This window comes from Penicillium pulvis (genome assembly GCF_028828015.1).
Source record: "Penicillium pulvis strain IBT 33274 chromosome Unknown contig_10_segment0_segment0, whole genome shotgun sequence".
Classification (NCBI taxonomy): Eukaryota; Fungi; Ascomycota; class Eurotiomycetes; order Eurotiales; family Aspergillaceae; genus Penicillium; species Penicillium pulvis.
The window spans coordinates 572,113-592,292 of record NW_026643071.1 but is presented as its reverse complement, the minus strand read 5'-3'; the positions used below and the strand labels follow the sequence as shown (position 1 = coordinate 592,292).

The 20,180-nt window shown below is 49.1% G+C and overlaps 5 protein-coding genes across 5 annotated transcripts; 2 read left to right on the top strand and 3 right to left on the bottom strand.

The window, feature by feature from the left end:
- Positions 1-21: 21 nt before the first annotated feature.
- Positions 22-2,039, top strand: N7503_000247 (uncharacterized protein; the record flags this gene model as incomplete). Its single annotated transcript, XM_057059808.1, has 3 exons — positions 22-63; positions 129-359; positions 429-2,039. 3 exons carry the CDS (start codon positions 22-24, stop codon positions 2,037-2,039), a joined length of 1,884 nt encoding a protein of 627 aa, XP_056926731.1.
- Positions 2,040-3,455: 1,416 nt separating this feature from the next.
- N7503_000246 (Transcription factor of morphogenesis MCM1) lies at positions 3,456-4,315 on the bottom strand (the record flags this gene model as incomplete). The annotated part of the gene is made up of 3 exons (XM_057059807.1): positions 3,456-3,731; positions 3,789-3,923; positions 4,076-4,315. The coding sequence occupies 3 exons, from the start codon at positions 4,313-4,315 to the stop codon at positions 3,456-3,458; spliced, it is 651 nt and encodes a 216-aa protein (XP_056926730.1).
- Positions 4,316-6,212: 1,897 nt separating this feature from the next.
- Positions 6,213-7,790, bottom strand: gfsA (glycosyltransferase family 31 protein; the record flags this gene model as incomplete). The annotated part of the gene is made up of 1 exon (XM_057059806.1): positions 6,213-7,790. One exon carries the CDS (start codon positions 7,788-7,790, stop codon positions 6,213-6,215), a length of 1,578 nt encoding a protein of 525 aa, XP_056926729.1.
- A 4,544-nt stretch (positions 7,791-12,334) lies between these two features.
- Positions 12,335-14,002, top strand: N7503_000244 (Aldehyde dehydrogenase C-terminal; the record flags this gene model as incomplete). The annotated part of the gene is made up of 3 exons (XM_057059805.1): positions 12,335-12,394; positions 12,423-13,133; positions 13,205-14,002. 3 exons carry the CDS (start codon positions 12,335-12,337, stop codon positions 14,000-14,002), a joined length of 1,569 nt encoding a protein of 522 aa, XP_056926728.1.
- A 1,212-nt stretch (positions 14,003-15,214) lies between these two features.
- Positions 15,215-19,219, bottom strand: N7503_000243 (uncharacterized protein; the record flags this gene model as incomplete). Its single annotated transcript, XM_057059804.1, has 1 exon — positions 15,215-19,219. The coding sequence occupies one exon, from the start codon at positions 19,217-19,219 to the stop codon at positions 15,215-15,217; it is 4,005 nt and encodes a 1,334-aa protein (XP_056926727.1).
- Positions 19,220-20,180: the final 961 nt, after the last annotated feature.

The following is a 20,180-nucleotide window of genomic DNA, read 5'->3' as shown; positions in this document are numbered from 1 at the left end:
CCCGATGTACGAGATTCGAAGATGGGCAAACTAGGTGACTTGTCGCCACAAGGCAGTGTCGCAGTGAGTTACAAGATCTCCAAATCGACATGGAAGCAGTATTCAATGGCTAATGTACAAGTGATCAGATCGGAATTCTCGTCGGACTTATCTCAACTAGCTTGCAAGCGATCGGATTGACACTCCAGCGCAAGTCCCACCTGCTCGAGGACGAAAAACACCCATATGATGTGCGCCGACCACCATATAAGCGCCGCCGATGGCAACTTGGAATGGGCATGTTTGTAATCTCCAACATCGTTGGCAGCACAATTCAAATTACCACCCTGCCGCTACCGGTTCTTTCTACACTTCAAGCTGTCAGTCATGGCTCTTGGCCGTTCCGCTACCTCCATTCATGCAGGCGTAACTAATCTTTTGTGAAATAGTCCGGACTGGTGTTTAATACTATCTTCGCGACCCTCATTCTCGGCGAACCCTTCACCCGTTATTCCTTCGCAGGCACCGGCCTCGTCTGCATTGGTGCAGTGTTGATCGCGACCTTCGGCGCCATTGGAGAACCAGCCCATAGTTTGAACCAGCTGCTGGTACTACTCCAAGGCAAACCGTTCCTCATCTGGATGGGAGCGACATTACTTGTGGTGGCGACTATTCTACTGGGTTCAAAGCTACTGAGATACTTCCTACCAGGGTCGCGGGGGAAACCCGTTGCGGCAGGCCACTCTACAACTCATTTTCTGCGTCTCCAGAGTCGAATTAAACTCGCCCGTGGTATGTGCTATGGAGCAGTGAGTGGAATCTTATCCGCTCACTCGCTACTACTTGCAAAGTCGGCGGTGGAGCTCCTGGTTCGCACCTTGGTCGATGGTGAGAACCAGTTCAACCGATGGCAGTCTTGGGTGATTTTGCTGGCCATGATCACTCTAGCATTGACGCAGCTGTTTTACTTGCATCGCGGGCTTAAGTTGTGTAGCACAAGTGTGTTGTACCCGTTTGTGTTTTGCATCTACAACATTATCGCCATTCTCGATGGTCTTATTTACTTCCGCCAGGCGTCCCAACTAGCTGGGTTCCATGCAGGCCTTATTGCATTGGGAACTATCATCCTGCTGGGTGGTGTACTATGTCTATCGTGGCGACTCGAGGATATCGAGAGCCATACTGCTGTCGCAGTTGTAGGACCTACACAGACGGGGCTTGGTCCAGGCCTGGGAGTTGTCGAGGAACACTCTCCGTCGTCATCAGGGCTGCTGGATGGTCTGGACGACGAGGAGTCGCAACTAGGAGAACGGGAGCCACTTCTTCCCGGCTTTTCTCGGTCGCGACAGCGTCCTTTCCATCCACGAGCCCGTGCTCCTAGCCTCCCCCTCCTTCAGACATTCGACGAACACGAGGCCGCAGATCTCAACGCGGCTTCTATATGGGCCGAACTTGATGACTCGGACTACGATATTGCAACTGCGCAGACGCGCTCATTTAACGACCGGCCTCGCAGCTCCAGCAGCGGCGCCTTGCATGCTCCAAAACGCGGCCTTGCCCGCCACTCAACAATAGGCCCCATCTCCTACCAACGTGTCCGAGGTTCTCATCGTGGTCGCCCATCCCCACAGGAGAGCACCTGGCGACGCTCCTCAATGCCCTGGGCCAGTCTCATGGGTTCCCAACGCAAGCGACGCAGCCCACTCTCGCCCACCGTGCAGGGAGCAAACGGATACGGAACAATCCCAGAAGGCGGCATCGAACGCCGCGAGCAAGAAGCTCCAAGCGCTGCGGCCGATCCATCATCGACGTCGAGCCTTCTCGCAGGACCGAGAAGAACCCTGCGAGGCGTGTGGAACCAAGGCCGACAATTCCTATCTCGATGGACGACCCCGCCGGCGGGTGATTCTGACTCCCACGAACACGACCATGCTTATTCAACCCTTCTACCGCGCTCTGAAACACGTCTCCCTTGGGTGAGGGAAGCCCACGATACTACAACTGATGAGCTTCAACCTGCCGCGCCGGGGTCGAAAGGGGCCTCAACATCATCTCTTTGAGCTTCGTACCATGCTCAAATCACCTTTCCTTTCCCGCCTAGATGTAAATATCATCCGGATTTTGCTCCATACACGATATCCCCTTTCCTATCTCTTCATTTCCTTGTACAGTAGGGACTGAGATCCAGTCCCATTCTCCCTACCTTTGTTTCCTTTTCTCTACCACGTCTCTTCCCTTGCCATTGTCGAAATACTTCGAGCCTGCCTACCTGTTGGTCCTGCTCCTTTTCTCGGGTTTCCATTTTTGTGATATAGTCGAGTGGCGACTAGCTGTGCTGGTGAGCTTTGTGCATAAGATATATACCTCTAATGGCGGCTGCCTGGTGATTTCAGCTAAGTAAAAGGAAGAAAATCATTGATATGTGAATTTCAACTTGAAGTTGTCCATTGATACCTGTAAATTTGTACATTCGAAGGTATGTGTGTAAGATCCATACTCATACCTTGTTCCAAGGGTTGGATTTCCTTGTACGTAATGGGCATCCCGTTGCGGTTTGGATCTATCTGGAACTGGAACTATATTTGTTGTGGGTTAACGGCCCCACACTGCCACGAGGCAAACAGTTAAGGCTGTAGATCCGAGGCCCATGTATAGTTTTCAACCTTGGAAATTGGATGTAAGCTACAGTGCTTCTGAGAGGAACTGAAGTCACTAAAGCGAGTTTTAGGGCCACACATGGTACCATTTGAAAACATACAGACTACACGGTGCAAAATAAACTATCGGAACCACCGATTTTCCCATACGAGATACATCCTTTCCAAAGGAAACAGGAACTTTCAGGCATAGGAAAAGGGTAGGTAGGGTAGATACGACAAATACGGTATAAGAGATAGAAACACAGTTGAGATTAGACACTGAGAAAAATAGAACATGGAGAGAAACAGGATCAATAATGGTCGTATGAGATAAACAGAACAGGGAAGTAAAGAAACCACTTCGCCGACAAAATCAATGCACCACGAACACCACCAACCTCCGCCATTCTAGGAAGAGGGGGCAAGAGGAAACCAGAAACAGCCAAGAATAGTGTTAAGTCCAGCCTTGCGTGCTTGCGCTCTTTTGTTCTCTTTGTAATTTTTTTTTTATTCAGGTTTTTTGTAGGGGTTGTTTTCGAGTTCAGCAAGACCAGGATCGATATCGGGATCAAAGACAGATAACCTGAAGAAAGTTCCTGCGTAGTGTTTGACAATGTACACTTCAGCATCATACCGTGACACGATTGTCAGGTAAAAGACATCAACGGTTCCATTGATGGTGGGTAGATAAGATTGGAGAGGATAGGTGTGGAGGTGGGGGGAGGATGGATCAGCAGAGCTGGACGGGTATCAAATGAACGCGAGAGATGGAAAACAGAAGGGATGACGCAGTATCTAGGACCCCGTCCGCAGCGGCGCGCAAGGTGTTTGGGAGCTTTACGCGGTGGGTTGGTGCTGCGGAGGCATGCGACCACCCACAGGCATACCGGGATACTGTCCACCAGCCTGCTGTTGCTGTTGGAGGTTCTGGTAGTAGGCCATCTGCTGCTGCTGCTCACTGGTCATGTAACCAGGGTGCATGCCCGGACGGCCCATGTTGGACTGCGACGCGTTGACGTTGCTGTGGGCGACATCCTCGGGAGTTTCAGCAGGGACATCGGCGGCATCCACGCCGTTCTCGTTGGTGGTGGGGTCGGGCGCGTTGAGGCAGGCCTGGGGTGCGACGGTTAGCTAGAGCTCAGCAGGTTAATGAATTGGCGGGCGACTCACCTGAATGAGATTCTTGCCCTCGGCCTTGGTGACGAGAGGTTGGAGCTTAGGGGTGGTGAAGGTGTAGACGAGGCCGGTCTCGGAGACAACCAGCAAGAGCACTTGAGTACCCGTAAGGACGGAGAGTTCGTACGCCTGTAATTCAATGATAATAATTAGAATAATTATTCGCCAGCGATCAAAAAGATTGAAGAAGTGTTTATGTAGGTTCTTTCATAGAGGGGGGGCCAAGGGAGAGTAAAAAAAGATGGTCGAAGGTAGAGGGGGGAAGGATGATCGCGACGTACCTTCTTCATGATACCAGCCTTCCGCTTCGAAAAAGTGATGTGGCGACGCGACTTATCCTGAATAAACTTGATCTCAATCTTGCGGCGCTCACGGCCCGGCTTGTCATCATCGTCGTCGTCGTCCTCGGCGCTCATGCGGCCGCGCTTGGTGCCACGGGTGTCAGCGCCGTTGCCGGGCTGTTGCAGGTCATCATGGTTTGGGGAGAGTTTCTCCTCGCCGACGGCAGTCATGTCGGCCATGGTAGGCAGTGAGAACGAAATGGTGAAAAAGTGGTTCAAAAAGAGGTAGATGGGAGCTGGCCAAAAGGGGAAGGGAATCGTAGATACCCAATCGAGTAACGCGTTTTTGGATCGCAGGGTTGGGAGAGAAAGGAAGGGGGAAGAGAGCGAAGAAGGGAAAGTGCGAGGTGCGATGTGGCAGGCGGTCAGTCACGTGTGGGACTGGTTTGGACCGTATTATTACAGAGTGGATACCAACAGAGTACCTATTGCCAGTATGCCACTCTTATAATCAAGACAAGTACCTCCCCTCCCTCCACCCCCTAAATGTCGGTATCAACTTGGTATCATCTCGGTATTTGCCTCCCCCTCTCACGCCATCACACATTATGATTGGTGCCTCCTCAAAGGGGCCAACTCACTTGCCCCGCTTTGCCTCCGCTTGCATCCGTATCGAGGCAAGCGTAAACCCAATGTTGCTCCGGTCTGGACTCACTTTATTTCCGTTTAGCTGAGGATCATGACTTAAATTTACGGGTTTGCTTGTATAGATAGACAGAAAAAAAATATCGAGTACAGTAAAGATAATTGCAGTGAACAAGTCCCCATTAACCATGATCAGCTCATACATACCATGCTAAAATTATCCTAGGGCTCGACCCTGCATTCCACCGCACTCGGTTTGGCCCCCATATGTGGCGGTTGGGGGATTCTGGTGCCTCGGGAATCTTGCCTCGAGCCTGCAGCAAGTTACTCCGGTGAACTCTCACCTAGAATCTTAATTAATCCCAGACACCAAATAAAAAATTCGAGTTCCATGAGGCAGAATGCTTCACGCCTTGATGAATAGGTTTGATGAATATAAGTTCACCTTGTATATGGGTTGTACAGTAACCTGCGGTGTACTTCCCCAAACATGTCCCTGGCATGTAATAGGCCTGTCTCGGCCCACGGTCGGATTCCTGCAAAACATACCGATGGAAGGTATTACTGTCGGCACAATTTCGTTAGACTCCCTAGGATATGTTTTCGGAATTTCCCTTATCTCGAGAGCCTTGATTGTCGAGATCGATGACTTCATCTCTAGCCGATCAGACCTGCGGGAAGTCAATAGGGAAGAAGCTTAATTTGCGGGAGAGAACGGTTCCTCGAAAGAATGGGGAGAGAACAATTCCCAGAATGGCAGTAAAGATAAAATGATATCTAGTAATCATGCTCGATTTATATACCTGGGACGTAAGAAATCTTGGGTTACGCGTTACATTGAACAACCGTAAATAAGAACTCATCATATTCTTCGCATAATGAACAGTTCGTTCAACGCTAATCACCAACGGAGACCCAAACATGGTCTTCCGTTCAAGTCTATTTTTACAAACACGATATGCATGGCCATGGATAGAAGCCTCACCCCGAGTCGCGACGGAGATCCAGGCGCAGAAGGTGAAACGCGACAGGAAAAGAAATAATAAAAAATAAAGGGAAGGTCGGCAGCAAGCCATATGGCATGGGAAAGTACATAGACTCTTTGGACCCAGCACGGAGGTAAGCCAGAGAAAAAGAAGTGGAAAAGGGTAGCCCAAGAATAGGCCGGGATATATGGAGCACGGAAAGCCACCAAGGTTCCTGCACCAGAAGGGACTCCGCCAATGCTAACGCCGGATAAATGAAGAATCAGGAACTGGAGAAGTCACGATCACGAGTCTCATCCGGAAAAAGAAAAAGGTCGGTGAAGAAGAGTATTGGTCGATGCGAAATAGATTTGGCCGTCATGAGTGGGAATAAAGGAAGCTGGATGTTGGGGGAAAAGAAGCAATAGAATCATGTGCAGCGAAATGAAAGAAGATGTGGTTAATCAGTAGAAGACCCAAGGACCAGCCTTCAAAGAATCACTTGGGGGGCTTCGACGTTAATGGTCTTATTGCTGGTAGGTACCGCGGATCTGGTGATCGCTGAGACCACCGCCACCGCCGCCCTTGGGGCCAAGCCAGACAATCTCGATCACACTGTGGCCTTCATCTTCTTCGCGCACGTAGAACTGGTGCACGTTGTCACCGACCACGTAGGCGTCGTGTAGCAACCAGCGGTCCTTGGTGACACCGTCGTTCTCGGCGGGACGGAGGGGACCGAGGCGCTCCTCGAAACCACGGGGATCCTCGGGCCAGGTCTTCTCGACGGCATCGAAGTCGATGGCATCGTCTGGCACAGACTCATCGTAGGTGTACTTGACCATGGAGTAGCCATTGGTCAAAACCCAGAAGTGACGAGTGGTCTCTCCGGTGGCGTTGTTCACGGTCTCCTCCTGATCAAAGACCCAGCGACGCAGCACGGACTTCCGGCCAGCCGCCGCGGCAACAGTGGTCATCTTCACTACATCCTTGGTGTACCAGGAGTTCCAATGGTGCATGGACTCGATCTTGCGGCCAGATTCGTAGACACCGTCCACGGGGTCGGTCATATCCATCTGGTAAAGCGAGGGCCACAGGGTCAAGGAGGTATCGCCGAAGCGCTGGATACATTGTCCAAGCTTCTGGTCACCGGGCTGCTCGCCCCAGGACTGGCATTCGTCGTAGTACTTCATGAGGACATCCAGGAGGGGCTTGGAGACAAACACACCGGCACCACCGAATGCGATGTGGCCGAAGGTGTCCACCTGCCAGCTAGCCTCGGAGAGAGATCCAATGTAGTGCTTCTTCTTCTCATCAAACAGCTTCAGCTCCTTGGCGAATGTGGGCAGAGACAAGAAAAAGGTATCGTCATCGCTGAAGCCAACCCAGGTGGTGTGCGGGCGGTGCTTGCGAATGTGCTCGGAGAAAGCCTCCACCATACCGAAGTAGCGAGCAGTGAAATCAAGAGGAGAGGCAATCAGAGTGAGGTCGAGACCGCGGTTGCGGAAGTAGGTCTCCTGCTTCTCCAAATCATCGTCCGACTCAGGTACCAGCACAATCAGGCCAGCCTTGGTATTTCCGTAGGTGTAAAGCAGGGACGGGAGCAGGCGATCGAGGCGATCCACAGTGGTCGCTAGACCGAACAGAAGCTTCGAAGTCTCCTCCACATCGTCATCGGCGGCGACGTCGACGTCAATAATCTCGGGGCAGACAAAAACATCCTCGGTGTTATCAGGGGAAACGACCATGCCACGCTCCATGGTAACCATAGGCGGGAGCACGGGCTTCTGAACCTCCTCCAGGGTGTGGAACTCGGTGTCAGGGTTCACCAGACGAGGACGGAAGTAGGCACGGGTGTAGTTCTTGCGAGGAAGCCACTCGGCGAAAGAGAGGGGAGCGGCCAATTTGGGGTCGACCTCACAGGTGTTGGCGGCCTCGGACTGCCCTGTGGACATGTCTATTTGGGACTGGCCCAGGTTGACCTGTTCAATGGGGTGCTTGAACCGGAGGAAAGCAGACCGGTCATAACGTTCCATGCACCAGAAAAACACACCAATCGACAGCAAAGCGAGCAACGGAAAGACCGTCTTCAGCCGGAAAAGGGGCATCTTGACGGTTTGAGGGCTCGATTTTTCGAACATGTACGTTGGAGGGTTCCGCGGAGGAGAGATCAAGAGGGCGGTAGGGGCAATTCGGCAGGCCCTCGGGGTTGTCAAATTAAGTAGTTCTTATCGAATTCGGTCTCGGCAGAATTCAAGGATGTTCGTGTCCCGTGATGATCGTACAGCTGGAGCTGACCACAGAACGAAACGATCTCGAGATAAGACGGGGTGAAGTTGACCACGGATGGTTTTAAAGGTTGTTTATTCAAGGAATGACAGGCAGTTTCAGATGCCGGAAATCAACGAGAGGCTGGCAGCGTCGGGACCCGCGACACGGTCAAATGGGGGAGGCGTGGAAGATCAAAAAAGGGGTTCAGCGGAGAAAAGAAGTGCGTAACCAACGCGGCTGGACAACGAGTCCAGGGCGAGACTTAAGTCGATGGAGAGGGGGATGAGAGTAGTGCGAAGGGAAAAAAAAGGGAGAGAGCGAAGAGGTAAAGTAGGTTTAGAAGATCGGGGGGAGCGAGAGAATGCGCGTTTTGGTATTACCGGTAATCTTTCCCACTTTTTTGGGATTGCGATTTTTGGGATTTTCCGGAATTTTATTTATATACTCAGGGCTTCAGGGCTGTTTGCAGGCTTATTGTTAATTGGACACTGGTTGAATCCTTGGTTTCTGAGCCTCATTATTGGCTCTGGTTTAATAGATTAGACTGATGCATTTTTATGTAGCAATTTTCCGTATAGAATGTGATTATCTCGATACTATTCATGATCCCTTCCAAAACCGAAATCGTACCGGTAGCCTGATTCATGACATCTTGCCTCCCCCTGGTGAATGACTGAGTGGAGTTTGTTCCTTCTTGTGTTTTTTTTTTGTCCCTAGTCATCGTCGATCCTAACGGGAAATGGAATGCTGGGTTGTTCGGGACAGATCATCCCATATGCTCCATCGACTGTATCAGAAAACGCGAGGATCGGCAGATGGCCTTTCGTGTGATTGCCCGGTTTTTTCTTCTGTTTATTCCGCTGTTTTTGGTTCGCAAAGAACGATACAGGCAGTAGTGGACTCCTACTCCTGGATGATAAGAGCACCATGGATGATCGCTTTCGTCCCTTCAGATCCGAATGCGGGTACATCTCCCATCAGATCGTCTGCAACGGTAGTTTAACCCGTCGGAACACCGTCCGGAGGCACACAGATCCATAGGACGTCGGAATCGAAGTGTAGTCCGTAGAGACACTGTATGAATTCATGTACGACCCTGAACTATAACCGGACCATGTGCCCTATATGTGCAGTTACCTCGTAGTAGATACATCTATTTATATTCATTTATTGTTTGTTCTATATTTACTGTGCCGTGTAGCACTGAAGGTAAATGAGGAGGGTTTTCTTAAACAAAATACTCCGTAGACTGAGATTTTGATTTCCGAAGTGTTCCTATATCTCCTCATCATGATGCCGCGAGCGATACATACTGTAATGGATTCGAGTATAGATACGTCACCGGGAAGCGCTTGGACCAATCGATTCAAGAGAGACTTGGAAACATTTCTTTTCGATCCAATGTTTATGCATGTAAAGAAAAGAAATACCATGTGAATTACCACACCAAATACATGTCCTCCACAGGAAATGATCTGAAGGTCGATCGCCCTGGCGTCCAGCCGCTCTGGCCAGTCAGCGGACAGCGGAGGGGCGCAGGTGGCCAGCCGCCCCACCGACGCGTGTCCTCGGTGGCCGTTAATCTTGGCTACCGACTCCTGGGGGTTCAACCTTTACTCTCTTACCAATGACAGTCTGCACTGCCGACCCTGAACATCTCATATGGAAAATTCGAAACATGCGCTCGAATTCTCGCAATATCATTGATTGTTCCCTAGCCTCAAGTGATTCCTTCCCTCCATGCAGACTTTTTAGACCCTGAAAGCTTATCCGCGGTCATTGTGGCGATGCTCTTTCAGCCGTGGTCTTCTCTCAGGTCAAGTGGCAAGTGGGCCAGGATCGACAGGTGAACCATTCAGACTTTCACCCTGGGCTCAGGCCTGTGGTACCATAGACCTCTTCTGCTCAAATTACTGTTGAGACAGTTGCGTCACGTCCTCCTTCTCCGTTCTATATATATTAGCCTGTGAAGATGTGTGTTTCACACATACAGTAAGCCCGTGGAGAAATCACAGGGCTGGAACCGAATAAGACTCTTAGCTGGAATTACCTAATTTCGGTAGACCAGTGAGCTGTTGTGCCTACTTTTCATAACGAATTAGCGAGCCGTAACCAGCTGGACATCTTTAAGCTTAACCCATTGAGGTCTTGGGAGCCACTGTAGGCAACCGTGAAAGAGCCAACCTTGGGGGAATTTTTACCGATCGGAAATCAATGACTATAAATCACCCTCAGCAACCTTTGAAGATCAATAAACATTGACTCCCTACAGTCTATATTTCTTTTGATGACGAAGTCCCGTCCTGCATGTTTCAAGTGGTTTAAGCTCGATCAGAGCCGTCTTGGCGATGCTGTCATTGAACGGGGAAAATTAAAATTAAATCCAAGCCACCCAGCTAGGGACGGAATTGCAAGCGGAGTCGTAATTTTACAGACCCTGAAATTAACAAAGGAACCAAGCGTGTCAAATTCATGAGTGGAGCCGCCCCTGATCGTCCCTTGTGCCGTCCTGCGAGCGTAGCAGGCACTTTTTTCCAAGGTTTTCTGGGCAAGATAAGGCCAAGAACGTTCGGAGTAGGGTACCCCCTATTTAAACGGGATTTCAAGTTCCCGGTTAATTAAAATTAAAGAACCAGTAGAAGTGTTCCAGGAAATGATGCAATTTATCGCCATAACATGTCCGAATCGCGAAGGGTCTAACTACCCGAGGACCCCTGTTAGCTCTAACTGTCCTGGGTTAATCTTCCATCCCACGCGCGTAGATTTCTCGGTATTATTGCCGGCCATATGGTTGGCTATGGCATCCCGATTTTAGTTCATTGTTCACGGCTTCGCTAAGATTACGACTTCATGTAATTTTTGCTGGATTTTCCCGCTTTACACGTCTACTGTAGCACCGAGGGAGGGGGAAGACGATGATCATAAACAAGACCCTGCATATCGATCGCGGGGCGCCAGTGCAGAGATACCACTATAGATCTAGTAACTCTACTAAACATTCGCGATAAACTATATACAGCCACCGCGAAGATGATCTCTGCCTTTTTCTTTCTAGGTCTCACGCGTTGCACGAAGATCAAGTGATACATATATCCCATAATCAATTCAATTTCTTGCGCGCTTATGTATGACAGGGCCCCCGGCGGGGATCGTCTTACCTATTTCTTGGCCTCTGCAAGGGTATGGAGATGAATTTGAGAGATTACAGGGCTCAGGCCCGTTCGGATTAAATCCAAGATCAACAACTCACATACTACCCAAGAGTACTTACAAAGTCTCTAGGTGCTTGAACATGGTTAAATCTCTACCAAAGGAACAGTGAAAGGACACTCGTCGCCGTGGTTTATATATTTTCACGTGGTACATGTCTCACCAGAGTGAGAACCATCTAATTAATTGTCTACTGAAACTTTCCTGATCTGCACACGATTACGATGCGATGTTTAACAATGAAGGACACAGCCAATGGGATGGTTAGGATGTCGACGGGTACCAAATATTGGTTTCCCGCCTTTAAACATGGATGTTCCATGGTCGGATTCCTCTCACCCAAAAATGAGCCCAGTCACAATGTACATATACCAACGCGGCATGCGGGGTATATTCAACTGAGTTTTGAGTTACTGACCTAAGGATCTGCATATTGAATTGGATCCATCGATACAATATCGAGCGTTTCGGATTACTGTGGGGTCCATCTAGACTTGTAGAAACATCCGAGGAGCGTCACAGGTAGACAGATAGGTACAAGCGGAGTATCAATGTTTCGCAGCTGCCTTGCAGTATTGAACACGCGTCTTGACAGATGGGGAGGCATTTCCCTCCAATGAGCCTGATTTGGTGTCCATCGTGGAGCACTTGTATAGGTAGCCATGTATGTTCGAGAACAACTTGGACTTCAAGCTAGCTGCCCCACTTCACGGGCCGTGACGGGTTTAAAGTGACTGAAACACTTTATGATTATCTTATACTAGCTAGGAAAGGAAAGGGTCACTAGGCATAACTTTTGACGGGCTGGAGCCTTAGATTATATATATCGGTCTTTTAACGGAGTTTCCTCCTCTTTACGGATCAACCCGTGATTTGACCAAGCCTCACTGAAACTCACATACTTAACGCACGTGGAATCACATTTCCCACGCTTCAGCCACTAAAATGTGCCATCTTCAGGCTCGGACCGTAGCTCCTTGAGCTTTGCCGAGGACCACGGCCTACTCCACACTTCATCTTGCACGGACTAACCAGATGGGTCCGGAGTTCATGCGTGCATTCTTGGCGTGCGGGCAACGTCAACATGTAAATTCTTCGTCACGAGCCACTGTCACAGATCTGATGTGCTCGAAAAAGAAACACCAGTGATCCACATTTCAAATTCCTCACTATGGGGTTCTCAACCGCAGCCGAGTTCGATCAGGCAAGACCACGTCCAGTAGCTAACCGTGTACGTAATTACTAACCTTCTGGAACAGGCTTTTCAAACCGTGCAAGATACATTTGTCGCTGGTGTCACCAAAGATAAAGAATGGAGACGCCAACAATTGAAGCGCACATGGTGGATGGTCGAAGAAAATAAGGATCGCATCGCAGCTGCGCTTCACGATGACCTCCACCGACACCGTCAGGAGTCCATATTTTCCGACTGCGCTGGCCTTCAGAAGGATGTCCTTCGCACTCTCAAGAGTCTTGACGAGTGGATGAAGGACGATAAGCCGACTAGATGGGATATCCTCAACTTCATGGGCGGCACAACCGTTCGCAAGGAGCCTAAGGGTGTGGTCCTTGTCATCGGCGCCTGGAACTTTCCAGTCCTGCTAATTCTGCAGCCCATGGTCGCTGCCATCGCTGCTGGCTGTGCCGTGATCCTTAAACCATCGGACATGGCGCCTGCGTGCCAAGATTTGATGATGGAGCTTATTCCGCAGTACTTGGATTCAAGTGCTATCCGTTGTATCTCTGCTGGTCCGCAAGGGATGCAGCATATTCTTGAGCGCCGCTTCGACCATATTTTCTACACTGGCTCCGGGAACATCGGAAAGATTGTTTATACCGCGGCTGCAAAGAATCTTACACCCGTCACACTGGAGCTCGGTGGCCAGGGTCCAGCTATTGTCACACCCACAGCCAACATTGACCTTGCGGGCAAGCATATTGCAGCCGCCAAGTTCATGAACGCTGGCCAGGTAAGACTACCCGACAAATCCACTCTGTCACCTCGAATATTGCAAGCATAGAATCAAGCTGACCCCAAAAGATCTGTCTGAATGTGAATCACATTCTCGTGAACCCACAAGTCCACGATGCCCTAGTCAAGGCTTTAACCCACCACTTCAACATCTTCATGGGCGGCGAGGATAACCGCCCAGAATACTATACTCACATAGTCAATGAGCGCAACTTTGACCGACTAAACAGCCTCTTAAACTCAACATCAGGCAAAATAGTCTACGGCGGCCAACGCGATCGCTCCACCCGTTTCTTCGCTCCTACTATCGTCACAGGCGTGAAACCCGGCGACAGCCTCCTATCAGAGGAAATCTTCGGTCCAATTCTCCCCATAATCGAAGCAGACCTCGACACAGCTCTCGAATTCACCAGAGGAACAGGCCAACCACTGAGCGCCTACGTATTCACCCAAAACCAAGCCGAGAAAGACCGTCTCCTCAACGAGATCCAGTCTGGAGGCGTCACGTTCAACGATTGCATGCTCCACGCCGGCGCCCAGGGTGCGCCATTCGGAGGAACGGGATCATCAGGCTTCGGTTACTACCATGGAATCCATGGATTCCGCGAGTTCTCTTACCTGCGTACGGTTACGAATGCTTTCCCGGCTTGGATGGAGTCATTGATGGATGCGAGGTACCCGCCTTATTCGCTGAAGAAGCTTAAGGCTTTTGCGCCGGATGTTACACCTCCTTTTGATCGTGATGGGAAGGATATCTCGCAGAGGAGTCTGACGAAGTGGGCCATTGGCTTTGGAGTGCTGGCGTTTTCGGCTGTGAAGCTCGGCGTGCAAGAGCGCGTATTGGATTTGGCTTCGGAGTGGCTGTAGGCGCTACTGCATGAGTGGGGGGATATGTTTATCGGATGAGAGGTGATTGGGTTGGGTTTGGCTCGGACAGGCGACTCAGCTGAATGCCGGTGTCTCGTTCATTAGGAGCAGGTGGAGTGGAACTGGATCTCGATGGAAAGAGTGGGCTTGCTTCGGGCCGGTTCTTTGTTGATTCAATTCTACTTTTCCTATCACAAATATTCGCGGGTTGCTTTTCTTGGTCCACACGATTAAACCCGCACTATGGCCAATACGGTATGCAGCTCGATGCTGTGCCTTTCCTCAACGTCTGACTCAGCTGGTATCCATGATTGTCTAGTTAGCTAATGAAATTATAACTGATTAGGCATTAATGTGACTCAGTACCATGAATTACTTCTCGATCTACTCGTAAACAATGGAAGTGGCTGAAATGCGGCAAGACTCGTGGCTTTTCATCCATAAGATTGTGAGTCATTTCTGATCGAAAGTAGAAATTGGTGAAATGAACACTGTGAGACGGACGTCCGTCGGAGCACTTGCGGGAACATAACATATTACTGGATAATGTCTGACAAACTTTGATTTACCTTTCCGTTTTAGTGCTCACCCCTTGCCGCTTTTTGCTCACTAAGTAAAACTGAGCACGTCCCTAAGCACTCCGCCCCGCTCACTGAGCATTACATAAGCACTCGGGCTTAACGTAGTTATTCATCAAAGGAAAGTTGTGTACAATAAGCGGGAGGTACAATAGTTAGGTTAGGTGAGATGATGACACAAGATACACTTGAGCCCCACTGCCTATTTCGGCTTCTATTCAATGTCCTACCTTAACTTCCGCAAAACCCAACTTGGGTCGAAGGTCTCACCCCAGAGCCCAACCCTGACCCAAACCTGGGGCCCCAATAAAACCCAATTCGACAAAACTTTTTACATATAAACCAGTATAAAATGCAAATAAATTATGCACTGGTATTATCTTATATTACAACAAGGTAGGGAGTGGAATACCATCATATTTACCTGAATCGACTCATTCGACTGAAGTAGGCATCCGTCACGCCTAGTGTGCTTGAGGCACTACTACTCAGGTAAATCTGAACAGCATAAATCTGAACAGTAATTCATATGATTGCAGTTTTTATTTCAAGTGCAATGATCTTGTAGATTATTGAATACTCCGTCGATAAGAGAACTAAATTCGCCAACAGTCTTCAACTCTTGCGAAATGCTCTAGCATACCATTCGCTTGCCCAGTTCCGAGCGCTTGCAAGCAGCGCTTGACGTACACTTACAGTAAGTGCCATCGAAGAATGTTTCCAAATTGCTTGGGAGATATGTCACACCTAATACCGGTTCCGTGGCACTCTGATTGCGCGCCCAGTTTAGACATGGACTATCCCAGGAATCGACTCCATCCCATGCGACAGAAGCTGACTTGAACAAGTCAAGTACTGGCAGATTGAAAAAACACACGGGATAACCCGAGAATTTGACGTCTCCATTGAATGCTCCAAAATACTCCCCAGTCACGTTCTGACAATACTCCGAGACAATGATCATTTCCTTGACCTCGATGTCATAGGAATTCACGATGGTGTCGACGATATCGCTATCGGCATTGGTGCTGTAGGAAAGCCCTTGCCTACAACTGGCGGCGCCAGGATAAGCCAATTGATAGCAGCTACCATTAATGACATAAGATCCCACGTCATCGCACAAATTCAAGGACAGTCCGTTCTTGAGGATGTAGTAGTCGGCAGCTCCCATAGTTTGTCCGACAAGATATTTCTGCAAAGTCACATTGATCTTTCCCATTGTTTCGTCCCATTGACTGGCGGTGAGCGTGAGAAGTGGCCGAGAGTTGTAAAGGTAGTTAGAAACCGGGTGCTCGTATGTGCCGGTTGTGAGGTCGGAGGGCAGCTTGTCTGCTTCGGCAGGCGTTTCAAACAGATAAGTGTCAATATCGGCCACGTAGCCCGCCACACTACTGTAAAGTTCGGACAAAATGTCTGTGATCTCGGTTTCCACCGTCGAATCATCTGGCAAAGATGCGTCTCCATTGAAGATGAGACTACTGACGGTCGTTGCGATGCTGACAGCTGCGTTTACTTCGCTGAAACCGGGGAAAGTTCCCACAAATTCGGAAGCATCGCTCATTGCACTTGAAAGAGCTGACATAAAACTTTCCATAGTAAAAGGACTTGAAGTTACCGGGTCGAATGTTGAAACGATTTCATCAATCTTCAAGGAATCTTCAATCACTGCGCCATCAAAGGCACTGTACCATTGCTTCAAGTTTGCGAAAAACGTGGCAACAATGTACTGAGCCCAGTACTCCTCTTGGGTAACATTTGTGTTATCATAAGTGCCACATTGATAAGGCTCAATAAACCCACAGTCACCATCCGGAAAGGAATCGCAGCTGAAGTCTTCAAGCCTCTGTAAAAGCACACTGTCCCAATCTCCTTCATCGCCTTGAAAGAAAGGACGAGTCAGCCTTGAGCTTATCAACTTGAAAGATAATCCTGCGTGAGGCTCACCGTCATAAGTCAGGATTTTGTCAATATAAGAGATACCCATATCCAAGTATTCTTCCAGTTCGACTGATGTATTCTGGCCGGGAATGAGATTGATACAAGGCAGATCATAGTCAAAAGACGGATCAGTGCTATCGGAGATGATGTCGACGATACTGGCTGGAACAAATTCTTCAAGGTCAATGGCCCATTCAGTTGTGCCAGCAAAATTGAACGTCTTGTAGTAGGAAGTGCGAGTGGACTTGGTCGTCGTGGTCATATAACCCACCCACTGCGTCTCATTATACACGACAATGTTCGAATCACTAGCACTGTCGAAAAGAGAATAAGCGTCAGAGTTATCATCTAAGATTTGGTTGATTTCCGCATTTGAAATGTAGCCAGCAGTCTGGGTGCATTCGCCAGCCTCGCCAGCCGCACTCCAAGTACAAGAAGAATCTGTGCATCCTGCTGTAGTCATTTGAAATGAGCGCCCATAGCTAGTCACACCAACCATGATAGAATTGGTTGCCACTCCTGCCTTTGTGATCATGGAAAGAGACCACATTGTCTCAGTCAAATTCACGTGAGAAAAAAGACAATCTCCGGCAGGGCAGCCATCCTGCGCCCATTCATCTCCAAGGTCCCATGTTCCGTGAAGATCATAGGTCATATAGATTATGTAACTGACAACATCCGCAATTTCGGAGATTGGAAATTGTTTCAGATACCAATAGGACGCGGGCGCAGCGATAGAAATTGTCTTATCGTCGGGTAGAGCGTCGCGCAAACCCTTCAAAAAGGCCAAGTAATTGTCACCATCGTCGCTGCTACCTGCTGGGATACCAGCAATATCAGGCTCGCCAGGATACTCCCAGTCAAAGTCCACCCCATCGAGGTCATTATTGGAGATAAAATCAACCACATTGGTGATCAGAGTGTCGCGATTAGCCTCCGTAACACCTTCCCGGAAGATCATATATGTGTCAGCGTCGGTAGAAAATGCCCACCCGCCAAATGAAATGATACGTTTGACGTCCTCGAGCTTCTGGAAATACCCAAATTGCTCTGCAGCTCCTTCAACGCTAAGAGAGAAGTTTGATGTGATGTTGCCAAAAGCGAAGTGCACATGTGTGTATTTCGTAACATCGATAGAGAAAGCATTCATCTGCAGACAAGGCCGACTCATGCTTGACACTTCATAGTAGCCAATAGCAGAGTAGGAGGAAGGAGCCACAGCATCATTGGTGATCGCCGTACCACAGTTCGAGATACATCCTTCAGATCCTTCTGCTGCCGTTCCGGGCGCCCCGGTGGATGCCAGAGTATCATTGCAATATTCCGGAGTGGTACCACATTGGCCCCAGACATCACAGCATGCATTAAGAGGGCAAGAGTTCAAAGCAGCCCAGTCGTCTGGACCATCTGTTCCAGTAAAATTTGTTCCAGGGACCTGTGGTCCACAGACGGCGTTGGCGAGGGCAACTGGATAAGGAGATGTGCCATTTGAGAGACAGATGTTTTGGCCTTCTTGCAAATCATCGCATCCGTACCAGCCCCAGGTATCAGAATTATAGGTGTCGATGTCGTCGACCGTTATCGTATAGTCTTCAGCAATAGCAGAGCATGTGTCGCCCGATTGCACATTGTACGTGTAACATGTTCCATTTGAGTACATGGAAGGGGAGAGGTCGGGTAGGGTGCCAGCCGAACAGCAAATATACTGGCCTACGGTCAAAGTAGAGCACAAATCAGAAGCCGTGTTATACTCGGTCAATTCCGCCGCGGTAATGCCACATTCTGTCACGAGAGATGCACAAGAGTCTCCAGATACAACTTGGACGTAGGAGCAGGTTGAGCGACGTTGATGAACTCGATCGTGGGCGTTTTTATGGCCACGAGACTTGATGTGGCTGAAAGATCGAGCCAAAACAGTATGATTCTTTGTCAATGATGTGGACGTTCTGACGCTGGACTTTTTCTGGATGACTGCGTTGGATATGCTATTACTCTCGAAGCCAGTGATACATCCACCCTCGCTCCAAGTCACAACATGATTCTGTAAAATGGCGAGATCACCATCAAGATTGACAGTCACCCCAATAGTGTCACTTTTGGTAGATCCACAGTATTGCCAGACAAAGGAAACAGCACCGTTCTGTAGCTGACTGATCGCGTTTCCCACAGCCACTTCGATGTTGTGGGCATTTGCAAGATCGGCGCCCACGTATACTCCAACAGCAGCTCCATCGGAATATCCAAAGAGAGTTAACTTTTGACAGTCGCCTACAAGGAATGTTTTGAGGTTGGTCAGGACTTCAACCCCGGAGGCTTTTGTTCCGGTAGTAGGTGCTGAGTTCCAAAGACCAACTTCATAGTCGATCGTAGAGGCGAGAAATTCTCCAGAGCAGCTGATCTCATCGTTCTTCAAGAATTGTGTATCCAAGCCTTCTGCGATGCACGTGTGAATCGTGTTGTGGGTCTTGGTATCATTCAAAGAAGTGTGAATCGCAAAATCGAGCAGCATTGTTTCATTACATTTGGCGACTCGCGAGGCACTTGAATACACATACCACCCATTTGAGTCGTAGGTGTCACATGCCATTGGGCAGCGGCTTGGCTTTTGTACTCTTGAGGCGGCGCCTGAAAGAGTGGTTGCTCCTCCATTTGTTGTGAACAAGCCAGCAGCAAGCAAGATGCCTCCGACGATGTTTCGCATCATGAATGAGCAAGGGCAAAAAGAGGCCCACTGGTGAAAATCAATTGAAAGAAGGAAAGTAAAGAATGAAGGTTGGAACGAATGTAAAGAATGAAGGTTGAAACGAATGTCAAGCTGAATGATGAGAAGTCCCTCCTCCAAGAAAGAATTTATAGTCCTCCGAGACTTATTACCTCCCGGCTTTCCGCTTTAATTTAGGACACAGAAGCTCATAATTTCCAAATTATTTTCCATTCATTTCCTGTGCACTAATGTAGGCTATGGAGTTAGCTCGTTCCATTCAGCCCCCAAAGCTGTGCACATTGACAGCCAGGGTAGCAAGATAGCACCTTATGTTCTTTGGGCAAGCTTCATGTTCCAAATTCCATGAGCCCACTCAAATTTTATTATACAATCTGATATACTGCCGTAATGTTCAATGGGTGGGCAGTACAGGGCTCCAGACGAATGCTCCTGAGTTCCATGCTGAGGTGCAGTTACATTGATTTTGACCGGGCTTTTTCGATAGAGAAAAGACTTATGCACTAGCAGCGCCACTAATCAAGCGTTCGGTCCTATTTTCGGGAGGCGCGGCCTCGGTGGTATCTTGCCGGCGGACCGTTCGATGTAGACTTAATGGAAATCATAGAGAGTGGGGACGATAAATGGTTCTATCTCACCATTGCAAATCTCAATTAAATAAAGGTAATTTTGGATATACCGATGGTACGCTCGTGAGCTATAGTTTACAGAGGTCTATTTCATTCACAGATAATATATGCATCTATACTCAGTCCGCTGATTCAGAATGTATAAAATTCGACTTTGTGTACATATGGCCCAATTATTCTTATCTCAATTCACTCCGTTACTCGCACTTGAGTGTGGAAAGAAGAGAGGGAATTTACCTAGGATCACGGATATAGAATGAGCCGAGCGAGCACGAGCGGGGACTTTTAAGTGGAGAGGGTTCGGGTCAATC